This window comes from Ambystoma mexicanum, chromosome 9 (assembly GCF_040938575.1).
Source record: "Ambystoma mexicanum isolate Mex_15411 chromosome 9, UKY_AmexF1_1, whole genome shotgun sequence".
In the NCBI taxonomy this organism is placed as follows: domain Eukaryota; kingdom Metazoa; phylum Chordata; class Amphibia; order Caudata; family Ambystomatidae; genus Ambystoma; species Ambystoma mexicanum.
Window position 1 is genome coordinate 960628304 of NC_090931.1, and position 27173 is coordinate 960655476.

Consider the following 27173-nt stretch of genomic DNA (forward strand, 5'->3'; position numbering starts at 1 on the left):
GATAAGGTGGGATGGGTTAGTAAGGGGAAGAGGGAGTAGGATAGTAAGAGGAGTGGTGTTCTGTTGGCAGCTTCAACTCGGTATACACTGGGTGCTGAGCTTTGGTGCAGTTATTGGATCGGAGTCAGTCCGCGTGTGCTGTTTCTCCGGTTTATGTGTTGCAGTGCTGTGAAGTGCGTGCGGCTTGTGGTGTGAGAGATGGTTGTGTGAGTTTTTGAGTGTGATAAGTATGCAGAGTTTGAGGTTATATTGGTTAGTGTGTTACCTGACCTTTAGCTTGCTAACATTCACAGTTTTGTCTAAGTGTGGCACTTGTTGGCCTTCACAATCCTATCTAGAAGCGGCGCAGGGTAGTGTGGCACATGCTAACATTCAGGTTTCATCTACGCGCGGGCATGCTATCCTTCAATCAAAATCCTATCTGGATGCAACGCAGTCTAATGTTCACAATTCTATCTAAGTGTGGACCTGCCAATATTATGGCACTCTGTTATTGGGAAGTAAGGATAGAGAGGCAATGGTTTTCTAGAGTAGAGTAATTGCTCTACTCCCCACCCATGCCACACTCAGTTTTTGTTGGTGTCTGTTAGCGGCTGGCTTCCTGGGACGCCAGACACCTGCAGACACATCTTGGAGCCGACCCTTGACCTTTAGGCCCTTAGCCACAGGGGCTGCCGGGCAGAGGGCTGCCCTGGGAGGGTTCTTGATATGTGATCAGGAGACCAGGGAGGGTTGAGAGGCGAGATTGCGCTGGGGAAGGAGGGGGGAAGGTGGAAGGGGACTCGAGCGCGCCGGATTGCTATTTTAAACACTTTTACAGTGTTTAAAATGGTACATGGGCATCTGGGAGCAAACTCTGTGTCCAGTCTCATGGACTCATGGTCACCAATCATAGTTGGCGGGGAAAAGGCAGTGGCAACATTGTTTGGTGACCATTTGTAAGGGGAGTGGGGCTGTCCACCACTGCCCTTGGGGAGGCAGTTGCGTATTTAAAAACAGGGGTTCCAGGGGTGTCCCTGCAGGTTCCATGTAATAATGTTGCCGCAAATGTTTTTTTTTTTTTTTCTCAGCCTTTTTAGTGGAACATTATCGCATGTGACCATAGGTCACAGGGTTTGGACAACGCCTATAAGCGAAAAGATTCGGACAGGCCAGACCGTTTCCATGATCCCCCCCCCCCCCCCCCCCCCCCCCCCCCGCAATGACTTCCTGCATAATAGTGCTCATGTGCGTCTGTGGATGATTACACAGAGGGATATCATTTCTGGCTCCCAGTCATGCGAATGCCCTTATGCATTTGCCTAATAAGGTCTGCCAGCTGTTTTGTAGCTATAGCAAACAATAAAAATGACAGGGGACACCCTTTCACCCTTTGCAAGTGGCTCTGGCTATAAGGAAGCGGGCCAACAGCATTTTGTTAGTGCAAACTGTGGCGACTGGGGAAGTATAAAGCAACCTTACATAGGAGACAAAATTGGGTACAAAGCAACATTTCTCCAGTGCTGCATGAATAAAGCGCCACAAGACCGTGTCAAAGGCCTTCTGTATATCCACGGCTTAAGCTTCCGGACCAATTTGGACAAGTATTTGAACAGATGCAAATTGAGCGTGGTAGAGCGCCAGATATAAAGCCCGATTGGTCAGGGTGAATGATGCGAGGCATATAAGGCGACAGGCGGGTAGCAAAAAATGTTTGCGAAAAATCTTCAGTGTTTTTATTGGGGAAAGTGGGTGCTGTTAGGCAAGATTGTATGCAGTACCCTTTGGGTGCTCTGCACTACAACAACCCTGACCACCTCGGAATAGGAACCCAACCTTTGGTATAAGCTTGTACTACACAGGTTGGTAGCGTGTTGAGCAGCCATGCTTATCTCAAGAGCGGTCAATGTGAGCTGTAGGGGAGTTACACAGGGATTCACAGTGACAAGTATTCAATTAAGCACTTGCACACAAGGTTTCTTGAATAAATAATTAATGTATCCGTTGTTGAGATGGGCTTTCCTTGCTTCTGGGGTCCCGCACTCTGAGGGGGGCTCATGCTCGGTCAGTCCTGCTTCCTGGGAGTCCGGAGGATCTTCCTGGTGCTCTTGACCAGCTTAAAAGCGACACACACAATCTGGTGTTCCTCTCCCTGGCGTTTTGGTTTCCAGCAGCAACTCTGGAAAGTCAACCATCTCCAAGAGAATGTCCAGGTGGATTACTTTGGAGTTCATTGGTTCCACCAACTCAAGGGGAGAAGTCGTCCTTGTAGGGGCATCTGTTGATTTGAATTTGGAGTTTCAGCACAGCAGGAGGGCTTCACCGGGCAAATCAACGGAGCAGGAGTTGCGGCAGGCATCCTCATCAAGAAGTTCTTTGGTTCCTTCGTCCAGTGGTCGACTCTGCCTTCCAAGCCAAAAGCCTTGCCTTTTATTCAGGTCTCTCCTTCATTCCAGCCCAGCTGTTAGTCACCCAGCAGGGTGGCTGTCCTTGCCAGACAGTCAGCCGGCCATTCACTAGAGGGTGCATTTTGCACAGGGAGATTTGGGCACCTCACTTCCTGCCCACCCTGGAGCCAGCGGCGGGCTGCGCTTGTGAATCCTGCCAAAGGGAGCAAACCCGGTTTGGCGCGCAGCGTAAATCTCAAGAGGGACCTTTCCACAAAGAAATGGCGAAAAAAGACGACCAGGGCCATTTTGGCGAAAATGGCACCCTTGGGTGCTTTACTGCAGCTGCGAATGCAGCCCGCTGTAAATGCACACCACAGTAGTTAAAAGTAAACCACTGCCACCAGCCATTCATCGAGGAAAGGGTAACATAAAAATGTTACATGAGAATCTAGACCAAGGGGTTACGAAGTAGCCCCTCCAGCACCTTATTGTAAGATATGCTGGGTCTAGAAGGTTAACAAATGTAAAGTCAATTTCACTTTACTGCTCTGGGAAACACTAGTTTATCCCAAAGAAGGCAAACCATGGGGCAATCCAGAAGACTTCCCTGTACCACTGCACTGAAGGTGCTGTGTGACATAATGTATAAGATGATGCCTATGGAGCTCATAACCAAAAGAAACTGTGTCCAAAATCACATCAAAATACGAGTGTGGGGGAAAAGTTTTGTTTGTTGGGCTTTACCAGCCCTATGACTGCTCCTCGCATGGTGCTAGGGAGCGTGCAGGAATCGAGTCTCCACCCATACCCTTTGGAGATCCGGCACCAGGGAAATCCTGAAGTGGTTATAAAATTCAACAGTGAAGCCATCGGGCCTGGTGCCTTCCCAGAAGGTAGAGAATCATCACCTGATAAAGTACCTCCTGGGGAAACTGGGAGATCTAGATGTGCACTGGCCTAGCAGAAGACTCTCCAGGAACTTGTCGGCATCGGAGCAGGCGACTCTATCCATGCAGAGTAGAAAACGTTGAATACCTTATTGATCAGTCAGTGTATGGACGAAGGTACCAGCTTTGTCGCTAATAAGCAGAATGCAGTAGCCACCACTCGTTTGAGCCACACGCGCAAGCAGCCTTCCCGGCAGCTCACCCTCACATTAATCTTCTCACTGCCACTGGCGTGTACGAAAACCTCTTTCTCGATGCGTTTTCTCAGAATTTATCCAATGCCTCTCACCTGCAAAGTGACGGAGGAGAAATGCACCAAGTGCTGCTCCAAGCGGATAGCCAACATTTCGAATTCGAAATTTCAGAAATCTGCTCCTTGGACCTTGCAGCAGAGATTTTCACTTTCCTTAATGTCCCATCTAATAGCATAAGGGCCCAAAACTCTGAACTCTGAACATCGTGATCCCCTGAATGTAGTCCTTGAAGGCCTCCCACAGGTTACCCCTCCCTTTCCCCCCGCCAATTTCTCTCAAGGTAGTTTCACATGATCATGGTTTGCTTCAAAAACATCTTAGTGCCTGGGATTGGCAGAACTCACTGAGGTGAAGGGTGACCAAGACCGGAGAGTGATCAGAATATGATTTGGGTAGCATGCTTGCACTAGTAACCCACCTAACAAGACCTTGGAAACAAGCCAAAGATCTATGCGAGGAAAAGGAATCCTCTACAAAAGAATAAATGGATGCTGCCCGAGGGATTGAGGGCCCTCCCCGCCAAACCGGCCATTCTATCCCATATTGCTTGTGCAGCCTTGGTGAATGTCCTATGTCTGACCTATCCAGGTGTGCTGCTTATCTAGGGTTAGGGGACAGATGAGAATAGGCTTGCCCTAATTCAATCAGGTAATTAAATATTTAATCAAATCCCAATGCTATAAAATTCACATCTATCTGAGCCTTCAGCGATGGACCATAGGGTGTGCTTTGAGGTCATCCAGGTGAATCAATGTATATTTATTATTCCCTGTATAGACAGTACTTTGAAATCCTCCATTAAAGCTGTGCAGAGTGCCAGCTCAGATCTGGTATACTCTTAAGTGGTTCACTTACACATGGTACTATTCCACTTGTTTTTCCTCAAATGTTGGTATAAAGCCCATAGTAACAGGTCTACCGGTTTCATTGGTTTTGCCAATGTACCACTTTCTTCAGGGCCTCAACAACCCTGTGGGTGCTGACAGAGAGAGTCTCGCTCCAACTGTGCATGGGGAGGGGAGGAAAGGTTCTCATTTGTACTTTACTCAAATAGGGGGAAAATACACAATTAATCACTCCTTACCCCAGTCATGCCAAACATAAGTGGGATGCCTCTTTGTATCTCGTAGGTATATGCAAAACGAGGGATGGTTTTGTGGTGCACCCTTGGACTCAGGAGGGGTTGAAGATTTCCCCCTCCCACGGTGTACCCCAGGGCACACTGAGGTCCAGGATTTAATTTGGATCTACTGTTTATAGAGCAAGCTAAGGAGAAGGAGCCCTGGGGTACACCGTGGGAGAGGGAATCTTTGGACTCCCCTCCTGAGTCCAAGGACGCACCATTTTGTGACAAACTAGTCATTTGACACAAAGAGTTTCATGTTATGCATTGCCATCTTTTTAAATGGAAATGATGAATACAAAACCATTCCTCGCTTTCCATATACCTACGAGATGTAATTTGTTTCTGATGCTTGTTAATCTGCTTAGAATCACATGCTCTGCATATAGTCCGACAACTAGTGGTAATCGCAGAGTATTGCATCTTTCGAGGATCAAAAGGGAACGTCGACACGGGCGTGACTGTAACACTAGCCGTGACGTGTAGTGTATCCAAAATCCCTCACGCGTCAAGGTCCTTCAGATTTTTTTTTTCCCCCTAACTAGTTGGTCGCCTTATGCAGCGCTCAGTTATATTGCTATTTCATAATGCCTTTGTCCCACGACTGGTGGTCGTCTAGATCTTCAACTTGCATCTCGATGGCTGTTCGTGGACCCCTTAGGCAACTGGTGCTTCAGTTGACTGTTGACCGCGTGACCTCGGACAGGCATATAGTGTAGGGAGAGTGTGGCCCCGGGGTTTTATTCTTTGAGAATGCATTTCCTTTTTCACTTTCCCTATTCTGGTCTGGCTGCTGCACATTACCTCTACTATGGAGAGGACTCCCTTTAAGTTTTGCCCATCCTGTAACGGCAAGTTCCTGTGGAAAGACTAACACTGCAAGTGTAACAAGTGTCTCCCTCGCGATCACAACGAGCAATCCTGCAAGTGTTGCAAACTATCAGTACTAAAGCACTTATGGATCGGAACCTGCTTCTGGAAGGCCTCCAAGAGGTCCCTGAACCGGTACGATCGCGCCTGCTGACGATTTGTCTTGGAAGGGAAGCGGGTGACTCACAACATTCTGAAGAATACACTGGATGCAGCAGAAATGGCGGGACGGACTCTGGCCCAAGGCACCCTTCTCAAAAGGAACTCTAGGCCGGAGACGCAGGCCGCCTTAATAAACAAATCAGTGGAGGAGACGAATTTGTTTGGAAAGGCTGTGGATGATGCCTTTGAAACTGCGAAGAAAGAGCATGAGACTGAGTCTCTAAATCTGATCACTGCTAGGCCTTGCCAGCAACAGAGTAAACGCTTGCCGTTCCTTTCAGGGCCAGTCTTTCTCCATACAACCAGTATGGCACAGGAGGTAAATCATGGTCCTCTGCACAAGGCACTGCTGGCACCAACCAATACCAGCAGAGGTGACAACATAGAGACTGGGGCAGAAATTTCACTCCAAGAGGGTCGCTGGCCTTCGCGCCTGTGACTCGCCAGTCCAGGTCCCCTCACATGCTTCCCCAGTCGGGGAACGTTTAACATCTTTTCTTCACGCATGGGAGGGCGTCCCCTCAGACCAGTGGGTGCTCAAGACAGTCGCCCATGGTTATTGTCTCGAGTGCCACCAGCCACCTCGATGCATGCCATCCGCCAAGACAGACACCTATCGCCAGCTCACCTGCAGAGTCTGCTGGAGGAGGTGCAACGCCTTGAAGAAAAGGGCGGCATTGAAGTTGCCCGTTCATCAGGTAAACAAGGGTATTTATTCAGTGTACTTCCTTGTATCCCAAAAAAGGACCTCACCATGTGGCCTGTTAGACTTGCGCCCAGCCAGTTTGTCAAGCCACAAGTTCAGAATGACAACATTGCAGGAAGTAATCCCTCTTAATGCAGGGGGATTACATGGCAACACTGGATATGTGGTAATTCCCCTCTACCTTAGAGATCCCCAGCCATTTTGCTGGATTTTGAGGACTTTATTTTTTTAACCTGGCGAGTGTGAGACCCTTTTCCCCACTTGTGTGTTAATGTGATTTTGTACTATGTTTCTTTTGGTTGTGGAGTCTGACAAACTCCCTAGGCATAATCTTTTACATTGTCACACAGCACCTTCAGTGCAGTGACACGGAAGTCTTTCAGATTTCCCAAAGGTTTAAATACCTTCTCTGGGTTTCCCAGAGCAGTAAAGTGAGCTTAAATTTGTCGCACACCCTATCTTACAATAGGGTGTTGGAGGGGTTACTTGTATTCCCCTTTGTCTAGCTTCTCATGTAACATTTATGTTGGCCTTTTGTCCCTGAGTGGCTGGTGGCAGTAGTTTACTTTTTAATACCATTATGGGATTTTACCACGGGCTGCGTTTGCAGCCACGGTGAAGCACCCATGGGTGCCCTTTTGTGGCCCAGTCTTCTTTTTTCGCCATTTCTTTGTGGAAAGGCCCTTCTTGAGATTTACACTGCGTGCCAAACCAGGTTTGGTCCCTTTGTTCGCTTTGTCTTTGGCAGGCCATGCGACTGTTGGGGATGATGGGCCTCCTGCATTTATCTAGTCTCATGTGCATCTGCAACTCATGCAAGAGTGGCTCTCGAGCCGGTGCTGTCAGGCCAGCGGATAATGGGACGATCTAGTGGTTATCTCAGCAACCCTCGTTCAATTTTTGCTGTAGTGGTCGAGGGCGAACCTCTTGCAAGGGAAAGCCTTTACCACCCCCGCAGTAGAAGCCACTCTCACCACAGACTCAAGACAAGGGGGCGGGGGCGGGGGGGGGGGTGGGGCGCGTTGCTCCACATCCTTCACCAGATGGCGCATGGTGTGTAGTCCCCATGCGGTGCAAGCAACAACATAAAACATGTTGGTACTGCATTCAAAGCCCTGAAGGCATTCCAGACAGAACTCTATGGGAAGACAGTCATAGTTACAGTACCACGGCCATGTATTACCTGAACAAACAAGGGGGCACTCTCTCTCTCTCTCCAGGGTTAACCAAACTGTCCCAACATTTGGAAGTGGGCTCTCAAACACAAGATGTTCCTCCTGTCGCAACAAGTTCTAGGGGATTCTGGCGGATGTGCTCAGCAGAGACTTCCCACTACCCGTAGAGTTCGAATAGCAGTTAAACGAAGACCTTGTTTTCAACGTCTTTGCAGACTGGGACTTCCCAGGGATGGCCTTGTTCGCAACTCTGAACACGCAATGCCCAAATTACGCCTCCAGGTACCTGCAGAACCGCTCCAAGAGGAATGGTCTCTGGATAAGTCCGGGAAATGTGTCTCTGCTTGACACAACCTCTTATTTCAACATCCCAAGTGAACCAATAAATGGAACTACACACCTTCCAGAACCTCACTAACCTGGCAGAAAAAAGCCTCCACACACCTGTGAGGAGAGCTGTGATATATTATCTGGAGAAAACTAAACCACAAAGGAAGACCAACCAGTTTTTCGGTCAGTGGCTGCTGGTAGAGAACGGCACCCCCGTCTCAAAATAAGCTATTTTTAAGTGGATTGTAAACTGCATCACACAGTGTACTACACTCTTACTAAGGGAGATCTGCCCTTCAACCCTTGCACACACTCCTCTGGGGACTGCAGGTTCCATAGGATTGATTTCAAATGTTCCTCTTGGCCATTTGTAAAGTGGCAACCTGAAGTTCTGTACTCCCCTTTACACAATACTACTGCCTGGATGCACACTCTAGGTCTGAGACTCGGGTGGGACAAGCGGTGCTAAGACATGTCTTTGCTACTGTTCCTTCACACATCCCACCACAATCTCTGGGTACTGCTCGCTAGTCTATGCACAGCATGTGATTCTAAGCAGATTAACAAGCCTCAGAAGACCTGCATTACTTACCGTAATAGCATTTCTGATGATTGTATCTGCTTGGATTTGCATGTGCCCACCCTTGCTCCCCTCTTGGAGTTGAAGGAACATTGACATCTTACACCTCTTTGTACTCCCTCACAATAGTCTTAAGGCTCCCTTCTGGCAGAAAAAACACAATCGGAGGTACCTCAACGCGTGAGCTTTTTTGGGTACACTGCAAGTCACTTTAGGGATCGTGTTGCAGGCACGCCCATATCGACGTCCCCTTTCGATCCTCAAAAGAAAGATGCACTACTCTGCGATTATCACTAGCGGACTATATGCACAGCATGTGAATCTAAGCAGATACAATCATCAAATGCTATTACAGTAAGTAATGCAGGTCATATCCCTGTAGACACGTGCGGAATCATGTACCCACTTAATCAGAAGAGGCGTCCCACTTATGTTTGGCATGGCAGTAACAACTAGGGTAAGGAGTGATTACTAGGGGGAATATATACAATTAATAACACAAAGGACAATGAGAACTACTCTTTCCTCCCCGTTTGGTCCCCATGCACAGGTGCAGTGAACAGTTGGAGTGAGCGTTTTTTTTATTTAAACGGCACCCACCAGGGCGCTGAAGCCCTGTAGAAAGTGGTACATTGGCAAAACCACTGAAACCGGTAGACCTGTTACTAAGGGCTCTATACCAACGCTCGGAGGAAAAACAAGCGGAATAGTACCATTTGTAAGAGAACCACTTGGGAGAATACCAGATATGAGCTGGCACTCTTTATGTGGCAGATTTTGAAGTAATGTTTTTAAATTTCGGTAGGGTCTATACAGGGAAGAAAAATATTAATAATAATAAATATACATTGCTTCACCTGGATGACCTCTAAGCACACCCTATGGCCCATCCCTGAAGGCCCTGTTGGGGAGAATTCTCAGAAATGTACTAATTCCCTTCTACCTTAGAGATCCCCAGCTCTTTTTGTTGTACTATTTTTGTTATCCTGCAGAGAGTGATTTTCTTTGATTTGAACTGGAGTTTGACAAACTCCATAGGCATAATCGTTTTACATTCTGACACACTGCACCTTCAGTGCAGTGGCACAGTGAAGTCTTAGATTTCCCAAAGGTTTAAATACCTGCTCTTGGATTAACTACTGTTTCCAAGAGCAGTAAAGTGGAATTGACTTAACTTTTTGTAACTTTGTAGACCAGCACATGAGTGCTGGAGGGGTTACTTGGTATCCCCTTTTGTTTACTTACTCAAGTACCATTTTTGTTAACCTTTCTACAATTGCTTGTGGCAGTGGTTTACTTTTTCCTACCATTTTGAGTTTACCGCAGGCTGAACCCTCAGCTGCAGTTTTGAACCCATGAGTGCCCATTTTGTCCAAATGAGCCTGAGCTTCTTTTTTCGCCATTTCGTGTTGTAAAGGTCCTTCTTGAGATTTACTCTGCGCCAAACCAGGTTTGGTCCCTTTGTTCATTTTGTCTTTGGTGGGGTTCACTGCTGAAGCCCGCCTCTGGCACCAGCGTGCCTGGCAAGGCAGGAAGCGAGTGAGGTTCCCGAACTCCCTGTGCTTAGTCTCCTTGGTTATAGGAATGCACCCAACGGTGATTGGATGGCTGGCTCTCCTTGGAGGACAGCCACCATGCTGTGAGTGACGGCTAGGCTACGAATTAATGGGAGAAACTTGTATAAAAGGCAAGGTCTTTTGCCTGGAAGGCAATCGACCACTGGAAGAAGGAATCCAAAGAAGAACTTGGAAGAGATGCTTGCTGCAACTCCTGGACCGTTGGTTTGCCCAGTGAAGGCCTGCTGCAGTGCTGAAGCTCTGAATTCGACTCGACTAGAGAAGCCCTACAAAGGACGGCTTCTCCCCTTGGGTTGGTGGGACCAATAAACCCCAAGACTTAACTCATCTGGAAATCCTCTCGGAGCTGGCTGTACTTCCATTGCTGCTGCAGGAAATGATTACCAGGGAGAGGAACGCCAGCATCTAGTGCCTCTGTCTTGAAGCCGGACCAGAGCTCAAGGAAGATCCTCCGGACTCCATAAAGCAGGGCTGACCAAGCCTGAGCCACAGACTACTTGACCCCAGAAGCAAGGAAAGTCCAAACTGTGTCCAAGAACCGTGGTGGTGCTATTCACGTGAAGCTGAAACCGTGAAGTGCTGCTGATCTGAACTTTGTCCATTGCTGCCAACCTTCGAACCGTAGTGCATGAGTCCCAGGCTTCCTCCCTCTTGGCCCCACGACTGAGGCCCAGGAACAGGATCTGCCATACTACAACAGGAACAGAAGCAATCTGGAACAAATTTCTTCAGACCAAAGGTAATGTGAACTAAGGGGTACTTAACTCTTGCTCTGTAGTTCGCTTGCTCTCAGTTGAGACCTGCCTTATTGCGCTTTGTGGATTTGCTTGCAGCTCTCCATTTCACAAGCCTTCCAGCTTGTGGCCCAACAGTGATTTCTTTTGCTACAAAAACTCTTAACATTGTGCAAAACATTTTACTTACCTTCAAGAACTTCAGCTCCCCTAAACTGCTCAAGTGACATTGGCTGTCCTGGCTCTCTGACTCTTCTAACCTCTGACTTTGTGTTTTAATCTGTCCCTACAAAAAAGTCATACATTCTTTACTTGTATAATCTACATTGCATTGGGGGTTCAAAAGTACTTACTAATTTGAGAAACTGGTTAACCATTATTTTCTCCTTTAAACTTTTCCTTTTGACACCAAACTCAAAACGTACCAGTGATATATCAATGTCCACATTATCCTAGTTACTTAAGTCACCTGAGGGTGTAGGAAGTGGCTGTCTGCCATCCCAAAAGGGGATCTAGTGATTTATTGAAACTGAGTGTATTTTTGTATATTTAAGTGTTGCATATTTTGCTCCCTTCTGAAGAAAGTGTATGTATTCAACTGACTGCTAAATTAATAAATCATTGTTTAATACAGAAACCTTGAGTGGTAGTGTTATTTGAATACCCGTAACTGCGAACCTCTAACCCTACAGCTCACATCGACCCCTCTTGACAGAAGCCTGGCTGCTCGGTCACTCTACCGACTTGTGTAGTACTCTTATTGCATCACATATCCATCCAAGTTAATGTTAGCTCTCTCCTATAGCATGGCAGGATTGTGTTAAAATATTGGCTAAGAAGCCAATAAAATATAGCTGATTATGGCTTGCAAATCGGTAACCATTCTAGGACGAATTTGGCTAGCAATGGGAATTGGCAATAACGAATGTTGCACTAACACACTTAGAGGTGCTACACAAAGTTTCTACGCTGCTAAATTAGACTGATAAAACAAAGTATGTCCTTGCTATAAATACATATAGCAAGTTCATTTGTTTTGTCTGCAATGAGGTTTTTTGCATTCATTTTTATTTTTTAAATTTGACATGATTACACTACATCAACGTTCTTGTTACAGGGAATCATTCTATTTAAAGAAAAGGCATTGGAAGCCCTAGAAAAAGCAAAAGCAGCACACAATGGGGACTTGAAGCTGCGCGACAAGGATGTAAAATGGGAACTACTGGAAGGTGATGTAGAGAAGGAAGCCTTGAAGAAAATTGTGGAGAACCAGCAAGAATCATTTAACAAATATCGAAACAAAGGCGGTATGTACATGTTTCTGTGCCATTCAGTAAAGTCCAGCACTGTTATGTTCTCCTGGCAGTCTTTTAGAACCATGGCCTGTATTCCTTTCCGGGACAGTGGTTTAAGGAGCAGTTTATATAGCACACACAGAATACAATGTACTTGTGCTGTTTTCCTTCCATAGACCTCTTTGCAGTGGGGTCTGGGGGGAGGCCTTTGTTTGCTTTTACCTCCTGACTTGACTGTTTTTGCTCATTCTCATGGGGAAACTGATCCGAACATAATACTATTGCTTTGAATGTGTTACTCACCTAAAAAAAAAAAACTGTTACCCTGAATAATAGTTATAGGTTTCTCCTGTTCATTGAATCTGTGCCACGATTCAGAAAAGTATCCTGTTAACAGGGTTGGTGGTTTCTTTGCTGAGTGTCGCTGCATAACTGACGTCTACTACCTTTGACTTACTGTAAAGTAATCTAAAAGTAACTTGTGATTTTACTCCACATGAATAGGTGTCTTATACTAAATGTGTATGGTTAAGGTCTAACTTCCTAGAATTAACGTTGGGTGGTCTGAAGAATGTTTATGCTTTGGTCTGTGTACATTCAAGCATTGTTTCTATAATGTGTTTGACTCATTACCAGTACTTACCCCAACACACTAACTTGGCCTACTTGTGTTTATAATAAACCTATTGAATCCTTGTGTACTACAGGTTGTGTAGTTTCCTACAGCCCTCTCCCTCCTAAGATCGGCTTGGCTGCTCTGTCTATGCTACCCTGTACTCAGGTGGCAGTCTTGTACGAAGAGTGGAGTCTTATACTGCCTTAGTTGAATGGTTTGACTAGGCCCTTAGTTGGACTGCAGAAAAACTGTCCTAAAAGTTTCAGCTTGATTCGGAACACTATGCACTGCACGATGGCCCAAGGTCCCAGGGTGTTGGGGTATTGCACCCCCACCACCCCCCGCAATCTTGCAGCACGACGTGGGATGGCTCAAAATGCATGTGTTCTTGGGGTAGGATCGTAATTTTTTGGGTGCCCAGGTCACTTGGCAAGAAGGGTTACAGCAGTCTCTGGTTGCGCAGCAGGCTCTCCAGAACTACAGCACAACTTCTGCATGCTCCCCCCTCCCCCCTGCATTTTACAGCAAGGGGAGAGCTGACTGTCCGATCAGGACAGCCAGCGCCCCACTGGGAATCGGGCAGGGTGAACAAGGGCTGCTGAGTTGTGGACTCCTCCCTCACTGCGTGACTTTCCAGATGCACTGGAGCCTCGGTGGGGACAGCCACTGAGGTTGTTCCCGCCTAGAATGGCAGGGGAAGTCCCCAGAAACAGCAAGCGCACAAATGGCAAAACGAGGAGCCCACCAATTTAGCAAAATGGTGGCCATTCCATGCATTACTGTTGCTGAAACAGCCTGCAAGTAATGAAGGCAGTCCTAAAAGTAGTTGCAGTGCCACCAGTTAATCAAGGATGCTTGCAATTGTAACAATGTTACCAAGTATGTAAAAGGGGATACATTATATCCCCCCCAGCACTCCACATAAGGGGGGTGTGCTGGGTCACTATGTGAAATGGAAAGGTGGATGAAATTCCCTCTTTAATACTTGAACTGTAGTTCACCCAAGTACATGAAAGAGAAATTAACCGGGGATCCCATAGGGGCAGCCCAGCCTAAGCCTTTTTGCTGGAATTCTGGATATTTTTGTCTGTTCTCCTAGACCCACCACCCCATACTCATTTATTCTTTTGCTCTGACATGGGAGCACTGAGTCATGTTTTCCTCCATACTTTGCAAGGCATCTGCTAAACCTTTGCAGCTTTTGTACAGTGTTGCTGGGAGCCTTTTATTTTCCTTGAACTACTGGTTTCAAGTTTGGAGGGATCGTTTTTATCCTTGGTGTTGAGATCAACGCACACACCACCCTAGGTGGAGTGCTGGGGGGTTACCTTGCATCCCCTTTCTCGCTGCTCCTGTAACATTTGTTAGTGGCGAGCGTACCTAAATGGTTGGTGGCAGTGGACATGTTCTATTGACTTTTTTTGGTGCATTTTTTTTTTTTCCCTACCCTGGATGTCTTCACGGCTGCAGTAGTGCACAGAAGGGTCATCATGGACCCACAAGGGTGGGCCCCTTTTTCTCACCATTCAGGTCCTGGTTTGACTTTTGTCTTTGGCTGGCTGCAATCTTTTGCGAAGCCCGCCAAGGCTGAGTGAAGACAGGAAATGAGGGTTGGATTCTGAAACGGACAGCAGCCACAGTTTGAATGATGCATGAGTGCTGATAGGCTGGATTTGTGGATAAAAGGCGAGAATCCTTCCCGAGGCAAAAGACCACTGGAACAGAAGAACCGAAGACCATGACCAGAGATGCCTGCAGAACCTTTCAGCAACCGGTGAAGTCTGCTGAAGTGACCTCTGCTATCTTGACCCCGATTTCGCAACCACTTCCTCCCTTGGATTGGTGGGGATAATCAGTCCTACAACATTCTGAGTCATCACATAACGTGCTGCTACCTTCCTGGGCTGCAACTGGCAATAGCCTGGGACCAGCGACCATTCTGCAGTGCATAGTCTTCCCGAGAATGAACTCATGAATTACCCCCCTGCTGCCCCCTAATTTCCCCCTCCCCAGAGTGCAGGACTAAGCTAGCGAGGTAAATCGTTTGGATAAGAACTGGCCCCCATTGAAGTCTGTGACAAGGTGCCAAAACTGCCTGCTGAGTTCTCTTGACGGCTGCTGCGGCATCCCTTCCGAGTCACTCCTCACCACTACTGATTAACAGGAGACTGGGTCCACCGCTGCAGCACCGTGAAGAATCCAACTCCTCTGGTACTCGTGGTAATACATACCTCAAGTCATTCTGTTGCTCCTTTGCTGCTGGAGTGCAGATTCCAGTGTTTGCCTTTAGTTCAGGCTTAAAACCTGTGCGCCCATCGGGAGCCTTTCCCAGGGTCCCTGAAACCTTTTTAACCCCCAAAAGCATCTTACTTGTAATTGCAGAATCCTTTGGAACTGTGCCTTTTTCTTCTATTGTGCCTTACCTGCTTTATCTTCATTCTGACTTTGAAGAACTCATACCTAGTTGGGGGATGTATCGCTAAAGCCTTAAGGCCTCCGAAAAGTAATGCCCTAATCTTTGCATTGTGGTGTGGTTTAAACTTTTTATTCCTACAACAGAATATTTTCTGAGTTGCAATAACAAGTACATTTACATAGGTGAAGTAAATAACTAATAAAAGAAAATGTGCAAGGCCTGTAGTGTCTCCTTTTTCACCATAATGGTGTAGCCTCCGAGGGGCTGTTTTTTTTTTTTTAAATCTGTTTCTACCACAAGTCAAGAGCTATGCATGGTAAACAGTTGGCCCTTGTTACAATATGGCATGTGCACGAGTTGATCTGCCACCCATTGAGAACCTTGGGTAGGTTGGATTTGCAGCAACTGCTCCAGATGTGGTTTTATTTTCCTTGGATGATTTTGTGGTTGCAAAGCAGAAGCTATGTTTTTCCTTCCCCACTGGTCGTCTGTTGTAGTAGCTGTGCCTGGGTTTAGGTTTGTAAATTATCCACTGAACAGTTTTACTAGTGGGGTAGGATGGGGTGCTGACTGGCAGGTGATCTTTCCTGTGCAGCAAGCATGTGTGGCTTTTTTACTGCATATCGTTAGTTAAGCAGAGGTTTTCAGTGAACTGCCCTGGTGATCTTTTTGGAGTTGAGCTTGGCATTGAATTAATTCAGTCTTGTGCTCCAGCGATTTGAAACATTTGATATGACTTTCAGTATGGTCAGAGAAACACAAACTAGCATGAAGAACAGTGGGTGTCCATTCTGTTAAGAAATGACTTAAATAATACACTTACAGATGGCAGCATTCCCCTGTAGGGTGCCTGAGACAGACAAGGGACAAAACCAACACTTTGTACAAACAACGTGTAATTTACAAAGGTAACATTAACGTAGGGGACAGGTACTTTAATCAAAGGAGTACTGTAAAAATATACAGAATCGCATTGCGTGGCACTGAGGTAATGATTGGGTCAGGTAGGATGGGGAGTGAGCGAAGTTAGGGCCCTCTTTCTGCAAGTGAAGTTTAAGCTAAGCTTTCAAGATATCCCTTTGGACTGGTGTTGGGGGATTTAGTTCCAGAAGTAGATTTATTAAGCATCATAGATAATTGGGTGCACTGTCTGATCGGTCTCTTATTGCTGGAAAATCATTGTTCTTGTGACCACTGAAAGTAACAAACCGCAGATATAACATTTTAAACCACAAAGTAAGATTGAGACTAGACTCAAAATGATAAAAGCAAGCATTTCTAATATGCTGTATGTAACTTTTCACAGGTAAAAATGTAATATTCAATTGTGATACTACCTTTTACTACTTGCAGGTCGGAAATTTAAAGGAAAAGGAAGAGGCGGTAAAGGAGCCCAAGTTTCTCCCAACAAAAGGAAAGTGCAATTTGAAGGGAAGAAAACCAAATTTGACAGTGACGAAGAAGAAAATGGCAGTGCTAAAAAAGGTGACTATGCAAGCTTTATTTTCAACAGGGAAAAATACAAATTGGTGGCATGTATTCCTTCTGTTAATTGCACACAACAATGGCAGAGGCTATACTTGTCTATGCCTGGGGGTCTTCTGGACTGATTTAATATTTTGTAAACTATATAATTTGATTGGGTTCTGTCCTGTCCCTGAGGCTAGCATTCCATTAAACAGTATTTTTGGCAATTGTAAAGCTTTGTAAAAATGTATTTACTCAAGTTTCACTTGTTAGATGTGGTTCTTAATTGGAATTTCTTTCAATTTAAAGGTAAAGTTACTCCAACGAAAGAGATGGACACAACGCAATCTGTATCGGCTGACAAAAACGAGAAAACACTTCAAAGTCCCAAAAAGAGAACACTGGAAGAGAGTAATGCTTCTGAAGAACCTGCTTCAAAACAAGCAAAAAATGAGAATGGTTCTGGCGATCAGTAGCATATGTAATTTCTTGGACTGTTTTTTTTTTAAATGTTCCATTTTAAAACACTTTTAATACCATTCCATTGAAGGTCATTTGAAAAACATCTCATGAAGTCCACGTTAATATCCACCTGCAAATAAGGAATTGATTTGTTAGTTCTGGTTGTAACCATCCTGCCTCACCAACCTGGACTTTATTTTAATATTCCATTTAGTTTATACTAACTTTGTTTTAGGCTACCTGTGACCAGAAAGCACAACCAGAATCATGCAAAATGTTGTTTATAGTTCAAACAAAATAAAGAGAATGAATGGCACTGAAGTTACATGTTTGCTTGTGTAATTAGCAATTGTACAACGCTCCCGAAAGCCTGGAAATGTGTAGCTAGCAATGTATGCATTCACTTGATCATACAGGGATGACTATCAAATTCTGTATTCGTTTGACTTGGCACATGGTTTGGCTACAGACCTATGCATAACATTATATTTTACCAATGTGCATTCTGTTCAAAAAGCACATGCTCTGCCCCCATTTATCATCCAACTACATATATCCCTTCTCCAGCATGGGGTCTGGCATGGATTCATGGTCTGGCTCATGAATATTCCCCTGTCAGGCCGGGAATCTTCAGTAAAAGAAGTTTCACTTACAAACTGTCTTTCTCCTATTAACCCATCACTGAGCTCTGGGACGTACTGCCCCCAGCCAATGACGGCCCTCTCCCGAAGCCCTTCCTCTGGCAGCCATCTTCATATTTTTACTGCATGTTAATTGTTGGGAATCCCCATGTTTTGCTCCGGATGCTTATCTAAGTTTTCGAGTTTATTTTCGTTCATGTGCAGATTTTGTCAAATGGAGCCCATGTGCTCTTCTGTTATTTTGAACGGCAAACGGGGATCAGTTTGTCGGCGTCTTTTGTCACCCCTCTAGTTTTCATCGAAGATTCCAGAAGACCATCGGGGCTACACCGCACACTGGATCATGTTGGAGGAGAAGGACAGTGGTTCTCTCAAGGTCTGCTCCAGCTGCGGATGGAGTAACGTCTACTGTCTCCATCCTGATCACAAGGAAGCAAATATTTGCTTGGATTCACCAAACTCACCTTCAAGGATTGACACAGTAGACTGGCGGTGTGGCTCAATGCCAAGGCCTCTATCCCGTACGGCAAGCAGGGGCATGCCTCAACCAGGACCGGCCGGTCCGAGGAGGAGGCAAGTCCTTTGAGGTCGCCCCAATCGCTGTTGACCACACGGACAGGACCATCCGACTGCTGACCGATCTGGGATTCTCTGAATTATGTGAAGTCCTGCTTGATTCCATCGTAGGACGCTCTGTTCCTGGGGTCCAGGCTCAACACGGTCTCCTGCCTGGTGGCCCCCTCAGAAAAGAGGATCATGGCCATTTTGGGCAAGGTGCAATGGCTGTTGGCACTGAAGATTGCCACGGTGCTGGTCATCAAGTCGCTGCTCGGCATGTCATGTGTCTACTTGATCAAACTCGGCAGGTTGCGGATGCGACCCCCCTCCCCTCCCTCTTCCCCCCCCCCCTCCCCCCCCACTCCTTCCGGGAATTCCAGAGTCCCCCATACCAGGAGACTATCACTGCGGACGTTTCCCTGGAGGGCTGTGGAACCCACACCGGACGTCTCCACGCCTGAGGCTGCGGCTGCCCGAGGAAAGGAATCTTGAAACTCCACATCAATATACTGGAACTGCGAGCAGTGTTCTGGGCCCTCAAGTCGTGCCTTCCGTCCCTCAAGGGAAAGGTGGTGAGGGTCTTCACGGCCAATACCACCACACTGTTCTACATCAAGAAGCAGGGGGGCACTAGATCCCCAGCGCTCTCCTGAGAGACACAGGACTTGTGGCACGGGGCCATCGCCCAGGGGATGTTTCTCCCACCTTTTCACCTGGTGGGAGTCGAGAACACCATCGCCGACTCACTCAGCTGTGAGCTGCGCTCTTGCCAGGAATGGGAACTTCGGCTGGATCAAGTGGACAACCTCTTCCTTGGGTGGGTCAGACCCCAGATCGATCTGTTTGCGATGGCGACGAACTCCAAATGCCAGAGATTCGCCAGCAGGGGAGGATGGGGGACACATTCTCAGTAGCCAGTCCAAGAGGTGACTGTACGCAAAGCCATGCGACTGTTAGGAATGATGGCCTCCTGAGTTTTATCTACTCCCACACGCACGTTTGCGCATGCACCCTATGCAAGAATGGCTCAACAGCCAATGCTGTCAGGCCAGCAGACAATGGGACAGTCTAGTGGTTGTCTCGGCAGCCCTCCGTCTCTCTGCAATGGTGGTGAGGGAGAACCTCTTGAAGGGGAAAACCTTCACCACCCCGTCAGTAGAAGCCAATCTCACTACGGATTCATCTCACGGGGTGGGAGTCCTCACCCCCTTCAGCAGACTGTGCACCGCGTTTGCGCCCCAGCAGTAGTATCAATCCACATAAACCTGAACCCCTTTCACATCGTTACAGGGGAAGACAGTAATAGTCCTCACGGACAGTACCACAGCCATGTATTGCCTGAACAAGTAAGGGGGCACTCTCACTCCAGGGTTATCCAAACTGTTACAGAACATAGGCTCCAACACAATGTTCCTGTCTCCACATGTTCCAGGGGAACTTGCTCTTCTTGCGGGTGTGCTTAGCAGAGACTTCCCGCTACCCACAAAGTATGAATGGCGGTTACACAAATGTTTTCTTTGCAGAATGGGGCTTCCCAGAGATGGACTTGTTCGCAATTGTGGAGAACTCACAATGCCCAGATTGCGCCTCCAATTACCCTCAGAACCGATCCAAGGGGAACGATCTATGGATAATATCTGCCCCGGCCCCTCCGACTCCCCTACTCAACAAGATAGTGTACAAGATGCACTAGGAACCAATCGCCATGATATTGGTGGCCCCATGTGGGCCTGCCAACCCTGGACATCTCATCTGATGGGGATGTCAATCTCCCCTCCGATGAAACTTCCTTGCCCATACGACATGCTGTCAAAGGACAGGGTAGAAACACTTCATCCATGCCTGCAAACTCTCAACTTAGTGGCCTGGCTCCTGAGGTCAGAGTTCAGGCACCTCAAACTTCCTTGGATGCATGGACATACTTGGCGAAGCAAAGCCTTACATCAGACATTGCTACTCCAATAAATGGAAACACTTTGTCTTCTGGTGCAATGTCAAAAGCATCAATCCCACAGACTGCTCGCCTACTCATATTGTGTTATACCTGACTCGCCTACTAGACTCAGGTCTGGTTTTTAATTCCCTGAAGGTTCACTTAGCTGCTCTTTCAGCCTATACCACGTCCCAGCGTGAGGTGTCGTGGTGGAAGATCCCGGTAATTAAAGCTTTCATGGAAGGGGTTAAAAGAATTCACCCCCCCCCCCTATTTCCAACCTGGCTCCCGGATGGGACCAAAATGTGGTATTAACCAGATTTATGGGATCTCCCTCTGAACCTATGCATAAGGATAGCCTCAAAGTACTCACTTAAAAAGACTGTCTTCCTAGTGGCAGTCACTTCAATAAGGAGAGTTGTTGAACTACAGGCCCTTCCAATTCTAGACCATTGTCATAATTCACAGAGATGGTGGTTCTACGCACACCGTTTGCGCCCAAATTCATTAATTTTTTTAATTTTATAATACTTGATTTAACTGAGTTTGTCAGGTTTTACAAATGGTGTGGCGTCTAAAAAAAAAAAAAAAAGTTAGTGGCATACAGTGCCTCTGTTTAGAGTTTGCACCTTCAAGTGAGAAGATTTGGTAACTCCTTTCCCCTGTAATGGCGTAGTGTTTGTTGTCCAGGTTCAAGCTTTCCAGAAAATTTGCTAAAGCAATTACAGATTTGGTTGTTGTACCGTTCATCAGAAAGCTCCACCAGTAAATCTTCGTTTTGTAGTCTGTGAACAGATGTCCCATGTATTATGTTCTCACTGTTACCAAACTCTGGCACTGGATAAGCAGGTGTCTTATGGTATCCGTTGGTTTATCTTTTTCACAGAACCTGCATTTATCTGTTGAAATCACCCTGATTTTTTTGGGATTTTGTTGGTTTTCAGCAGATTTAACCGAGCTCTTAAGAAGGTCGAACAGTCTTTTGTTGGGACATTTGAGATATGGCATCGATTGGTTTAGCTTCCGGACGTCCAGTGGCAGATGTTTTAGGAGTTTATTCTCCGCCTTGTCCAATGTCTGACACCAATCCCATTCTTAGTTTTTTTTTTTTGCTGTCTTTGTACGATTGCCATCTAGTTATTTTTCCGCGCTGCCAATTTCTTCTAAGAGACCGATGTTTTTGGTCTTCCATCCATTCAACATTACGTTTGAGCCTTTGTTTCTTCTCGCATGAGTTCAAACAGTGTTTTGTTGACGTTCTGGATTTTCCGAAAAAACATCAGACCATTTAACTTTACTGTCCCTTCCAGCAAGATCAGGCTGAGCTCTTTTCTCACTACTGCAATTGCAGTAGAAGAAGGCAGAATCAAGAGTTTCTTCCAGTAGTAACCTTCAAGTTTTTACCAAGTTTGGATTGGAATCATCAGCATAGATTCGGCGCCATAAATTATGGCTGGCACAACCTTTGCTTTATAGAAATTTATTGAAACTTGAAGGGGGAAAAGCGTCCAAATATTTTGTCCATTCTCATACATTGAGCCGTGAACGTCTTGATTTTAATAAACAAGAAGTCCTGCATTTGAAGTTTTCTTTGGTGTACATTGAATATCACTCCAAGGTACCTGAAACTCTTTACTGTTTACAGGGCGCAGGTTTTTTCTTGGAAGATGGTTTCGCGGCATTGGTTTCTACATCGTTTTGTTGGAAATACTTCTCTAAGCTCAACAGTTTACTTTGTAGTCCAATTTTAGTTTGGTCTATGAGAATGATGTTTGCATAGATCAATCTATATATTTTTTCTTTCCCGAGTGAAGGGGGAAAATTGCAGATGCCAGTTTCCATTTCACTGATCTCACCGATGTAGGCATTGTAAAGTGCCGGTGCCAGGGGCCAGCCTTGCTTTACTCCTCTAAAGGTCATGAATTTCCAGACAAAAGACCTGTACCACTCAGACGCACGCTCATTGACGTACCAGTATGTAGTTCCCTGGTCGGTATCGAATCCGGGCACTGCCATTTGGTTAGCTTCTCCCAGAGTGTTTCCTGATTTACCCTGGGAGAGGTCTATGAAGGCTAGGGCAATTTTTGGGGCTCCTTCCAGAACTTTTGCTCTTAAAATGCTCAGGATAAAGCTGTTTACAGCCGTCTCCAAGTTTTTTGTGAAACCTGATTGGAAAGGATTGTCCCTTTTGAGGTGATTACCCAAGCTTTGAACTTGTCGAGAAGAAAAGACCCAAAGATTTTACAGATTGTGTCCAGTGAGGCAATGGGGCAATAGTTGGTTGGGTCACCCCTGTACCCTTTTTTGTGAATGGGAACAACGTTGGCAGTTTTCCAAGATTGGGGAATCTATCGTGAGATGGCACAGTTTTTGAAAATGTCTGATCAAGACAGCCCAATCTTCAGTGATTGATTTTAAGTCTACATTGGAGATCCCATCAGGGCCTGGAGCTCGAGATGTTTTCAGTTTAGCTATCTTGTCGCATATTGCCTAGTTTTGTTCAACGTCCCATATTTATTTGGTTGGACATTGATCGTGGCCGTGGGCAGCTCAAACAGCTTTGAAGAGTACGTAATCCATAATTTTTCAGGCACATGATTAGACAATGCCTCTTGCGTAGCTCTTCCTTTTGTGTCAATCAGTGACCAGAAGGCTCTCGCCTATTTCCCACTTAGGATTCAGAAAATATGCTATCGACCCTGTTGGTATAAAGTGAGTTGGTGGGATTTTAGCCAATGCTTGTACTTATTTATTTCTTGTCTAGATGCTTCTGTTAGCCACTGTTGGAATTTTATTTTGCTTTTCTTGTTGCCGTCCTCATTTTTCTTTTTGATTTTAGAAATAGGACATTCGTATGGCTGTGGGCTGTATAAAGTTTGTTCCCTGTCCTTTGAAGGTACGGGATAAGCAGGGGTCGGTAGTCTGGAATCATCTCTCTCCCAATCTTCTGCTAGACCGCTCTGTTGCTATCTTTTTGTAATTTCTTTTATTGCTGTTGAATTTAGCCTCGGTCTTGTTCCTCCCTCATTAACTTCTACATTCTGGGTCATTTTTTCTCTCGGAGGGGAATCCCATTTAGTTTGCAAGAGGTTGTGGTCACTATGTAGCATTCTCACCACTTCGAAAGTTGCTATCTTTGGCAGCAAGTCTCTTGAAACATAAACGTGGTCTAGATTTGCTCTGCGATTTTCGACTTCCCAAGTCGGAAGATTGTCTTGATGTTATTGCTTTGTGTAAGTTATGTAGGTCTTTCCTCCATACTTTGAGCCCACTGTGCACCTCTGATTTGAACCCATTTGTGTCAGTCAATACAGTCGAGTGTTAAGTTCAAGTCGCCACATATTATTGTGTGGTCGATCTTGAACTCCTGTAAAGCATTAAGTAGTATTTTTTCGATCTTGTTTGTAAAAGTGATGTTTGCTTCTTCTTTTGGGTTCCAATAGAGAGGTTAAGCAACAGGTACCATTTGTTTCTTTCTTTGAATCTAATTGGATCGTCTCTGTAAAGGATCACTATTGCCAGGAAGAAATGGTCCCTGACCAGGGTTTTTTCAATCTCCAAGTTGCTTCCTGTTCGAACTGCGCAGATCAGACCCGCTCATGGGCGACCCGCTGATCCTTTGATAGCTGACGAAAAGGCAACCTCATAACCGTCCATTCCTGGTTGTTGCCGCACCCTGTTCTCCTGCAGACACAGGACATCAAAATCTCCCAGGTTTAAATCCGAGGGCCTCATAAGGTGTGAGAAACCACGAGTGTTCTATTAGCCCATGGTTATCTTGTTTGCTATCTTGCTATGATGGTTTCTTTTTTTGTAACCCCCGATTGAATTGGGGACTTTTTGCGGCTAGGAACTCTGGTTTGAGGCCAATAGTTTCGGTAGCCAATCCCATTTCTTTTGATCTTGTTTTACAAGGTTTTGTCTTGGTTCCTGGTCGTAATTTGTCTGGTTTTCGGTCTGTTTTGATCTATGGTAATTTACCTGTTTTTTTGGGGCCCGTGAGGGACCCTCTCATTTACCAAGGATAGTTCTCTGTGTTGATTTACTTAATTCAAGGCTCGTCTGTCAGCCGACAATTTCCCCAGCCCCCCACAGGCCATTTGCCTATCTTGTCCAGAGGTGTTGGTGTATCTTTGTTTCTCTTGTCCCTGTTTAGCTTTCCTTGATCTTTGTCTTTTCTCTTGAATTTTCTCGACAGCCTCTTTGGGCTGAGTATGTCCGATGGTCAATACTTTCCTTAGCATCCCCTCTCGATTTTCCATTTGTCTCCCTCGAATCGTGACGCTTAGCACGGTTTTGTTTTCCGCGTTTGTAGAATGGGTCAGTTTCAGAAGTGGGAATTGATCTGTCACTTGTTCTATGGACATTCTTTCTTTCCTCACTCCTTTCATGCTCCACCTCCGTTAGGTCGAGAGCTAGAGCTTTTAGTTTGTGTCTAGCTTCTCTTAATGTTTTTCTGACCGAACGTGATGTTATATGCAGGTAGACTATCCGTGGCTTTTTCCATGTGAACCAATCAATAAAACTACCTACATTCTTCCAGAACCTCACTAACGTGGCAGAAAGAAGCCTACACACACTTGATGTGCGCATGGCAGTCATGTACTATGTGGAAAGACTAAATAACTAAGGAAGACCACCAGTTTTTTGTTTCGGTGGCGGCTGGTAGAGGAGAAGACCCGGTCTCCAAATCGTCCATCTCAAGATGGATTGTCAATTGCATCACGCTCTTGCCAAAAGAGATCTGCCCTTCAAGCCCAGAGCACACTCTACTCAGGGCACTGGGGCTTCCATAGCATTCATTGCAAATGTTCCCCCTCGAATCCAAGGCGGCAACCTGGAGTTCTGTACACATCTTTACAAAACACTATTGCCTAGACACTCACTCTAGGTCTGATTCTCAGGTGGGACAAGCGGTACTAAGACATATTTTCACTACTGTTCCTTCTCACATCCCACCACCAACTCTGGTTACTGATTGCTAGTCTATGCACAGCATTTGATTCTAAGCAGGTTCACAAGCATCAGAAGACTTACAATCAGAAATGCTACTACGGTAAGTAATGTATCTGCTTAGATTCACATACGCCCACCCTTCCTCCCCGCTCAGACGGAAAGAACATAGACCTCTTACTACTAAATCTCTCTCTGTACTCGCTCACAATAGTCATGAGGGTCCCTCATGGCAGAAAAAATGCAATCTGAGGGACCTCGACACATGAGGGATTTTGGCTACACTACACATCACGTTGGGGATAGTGTTGCAGGCCTGCCATGTTGACGTCCCATTTCGATCCTCGAAAGACCAGATGAAATACTCTGCAATTACCACTAGATGTCAGACTATATGCACAGCATGTGATTCTAAGCAGATAAAATCGGAAATGCTGTTACGGTAACTAATGCATGTCTTCTCCAGCATTGGTCTGTTCCTAGTGAAGGTGTCCATAAAACGCCCATCTATCCACGGAGCGGGCCGCGGAGTCCAGGCAGTCCGTGGCAGTCTGAGCCAGGACCGCCGTGGCTGCCCTCACAGCACTGGCAACATGAACCATGCTGCCCGTGCACCCGAAGAAGTACACTGGCTAAGAAGCCAGAGAACCCGTAGTGAAGACAGCGGGCTGGAGCACCGCAGCTCCCACAAAAACCCTTCAAGAAACTACAGGCCGCAAGACCACTCATCCCCTTTCAACAAACGCACAAACTTCTGCTAAACCCCCAAAGTCAAGGCAGTTTGGAACCATCGGCTCGACCAACAGAAGGTCCCAAGCTGGATGAAACCAACCTCCCCGCTAGCCGCGCTGCTCCTTATGGGAGGGCCGGGAAGGTCTGTCTGACAACTAGTGGTGGCGCTGCGGAAGGATGTTGCAGTTGAGATGGTTAAGCCCCCCTGGCCCCTGCACAATCTCTGGCCAGTCTCGGAGCGTCAGCTCGACCCCCAGGAAACTAACAGGAGGGAGCCCAAGACGGTGCCATAAAACCCCCCCTGGCTCCCCTCTTCTCTACGGCGGGTTTGGGAGCGTTGGCTCGATCCCCTAGAACAGAGGAACAAGACAGAGCCCAGGATGGCGCCATCTTTACACCTCCAGCCCCCACCTACCCCCCGGCGTGTCTGGGAGCCACCGAGCAGGGTGCAGAGACTGCGGAGGCAGCCCCGTATCAGCAGGCTGATCCAACCATAACGGCTGGTCTGGGAGCATCGGCTCGACCACCTGCGAAAGTGAATGCAACATGGATCGCCCGTCCCCCAAGTCAAACCCACACTTACCGCTGGGTCTGGGAGCTCTGGCTCGACCTCCCTCAGACGTTGTTGGGGCGGGCGCGCTCCGCTGTCTGCGGCGGGCGGGGTTCCTCTTGGGGGAAAGGGGTGGCAGCCGGGGCAGAGGAGCCTCCTCGCAAGGGCGTTCTGCCCCCTCGCGGCCTTCCGGGACTGGGAGTCGCTAGCGGAGTGGGAGTGGGCGGGTGCTCACCGGCGCTGCTCTGCTCGGCAGGAGCGGGCCCCGGAGCACTTCTCCCTGGATCAGAAGGAGAGGGCGCCGCGCCAGATCCAGCGACCTCTAGAGACTTGTTTAGGAATCTCATATGCTCCACCACCTACCTTCAACGAGGCCAATGACTCCATGAAAGTGAGCAACATTGATGCCCCCAGCCATGGGGGAAACAAAATAAAAATTGACATTGAGATTCATCCGGTGTTGGCCAGGGAGGACTTGGCTAGTCCCCCATCCTGTATGGGAAACTTGAAAACTGTTTGGTCAGGTGATTGCTCATACTCAACAATTGAGGATTCAGAAAGTGATGGCTCCATAAACCACGACACAACGCCTCCTTTAACTACCTCAAAGGCAACACTACCGGGGACCTCTGAAAAGGAGCCTTCACCCAACACTAACAAAACGTCACCTAAAGACTCAACCCCAACGAAGGCCAAACACTCGCCTATGAAGGGAAACAGAAC

The 27173-nt window shown here is 46.7% G+C and overlaps 1 protein-coding gene across 2 annotated transcripts in view; it reads left to right on the plus strand.

Moving 5' to 3' along the window:
* The window catches only part of SSB (small RNA binding exonuclease protection factor La), a 56043-nt gene extending 38639 nt beyond the window's left edge, over positions 1–17404 (plus strand). For both annotated transcript variants that reach the window (XM_069616172.1, XM_069616173.1), the window contains exons 10-12: positions 11945–12134; positions 16508–16639; positions 16931–17404. In XM_069616172.1, coding sequence (XP_069472273.1) covers positions 11945–12134; positions 16508–16639; positions 16931–17097 — 489 coding nt within the window. In that variant the 3' untranslated portion in view covers positions 17098–17404. The remainder of the gene's footprint in view (positions 1–11944; positions 12135–16507; positions 16640–16930) is intronic.
* The last annotated feature ends 9769 nt before the right edge of the window (positions 17405–27173 follow it).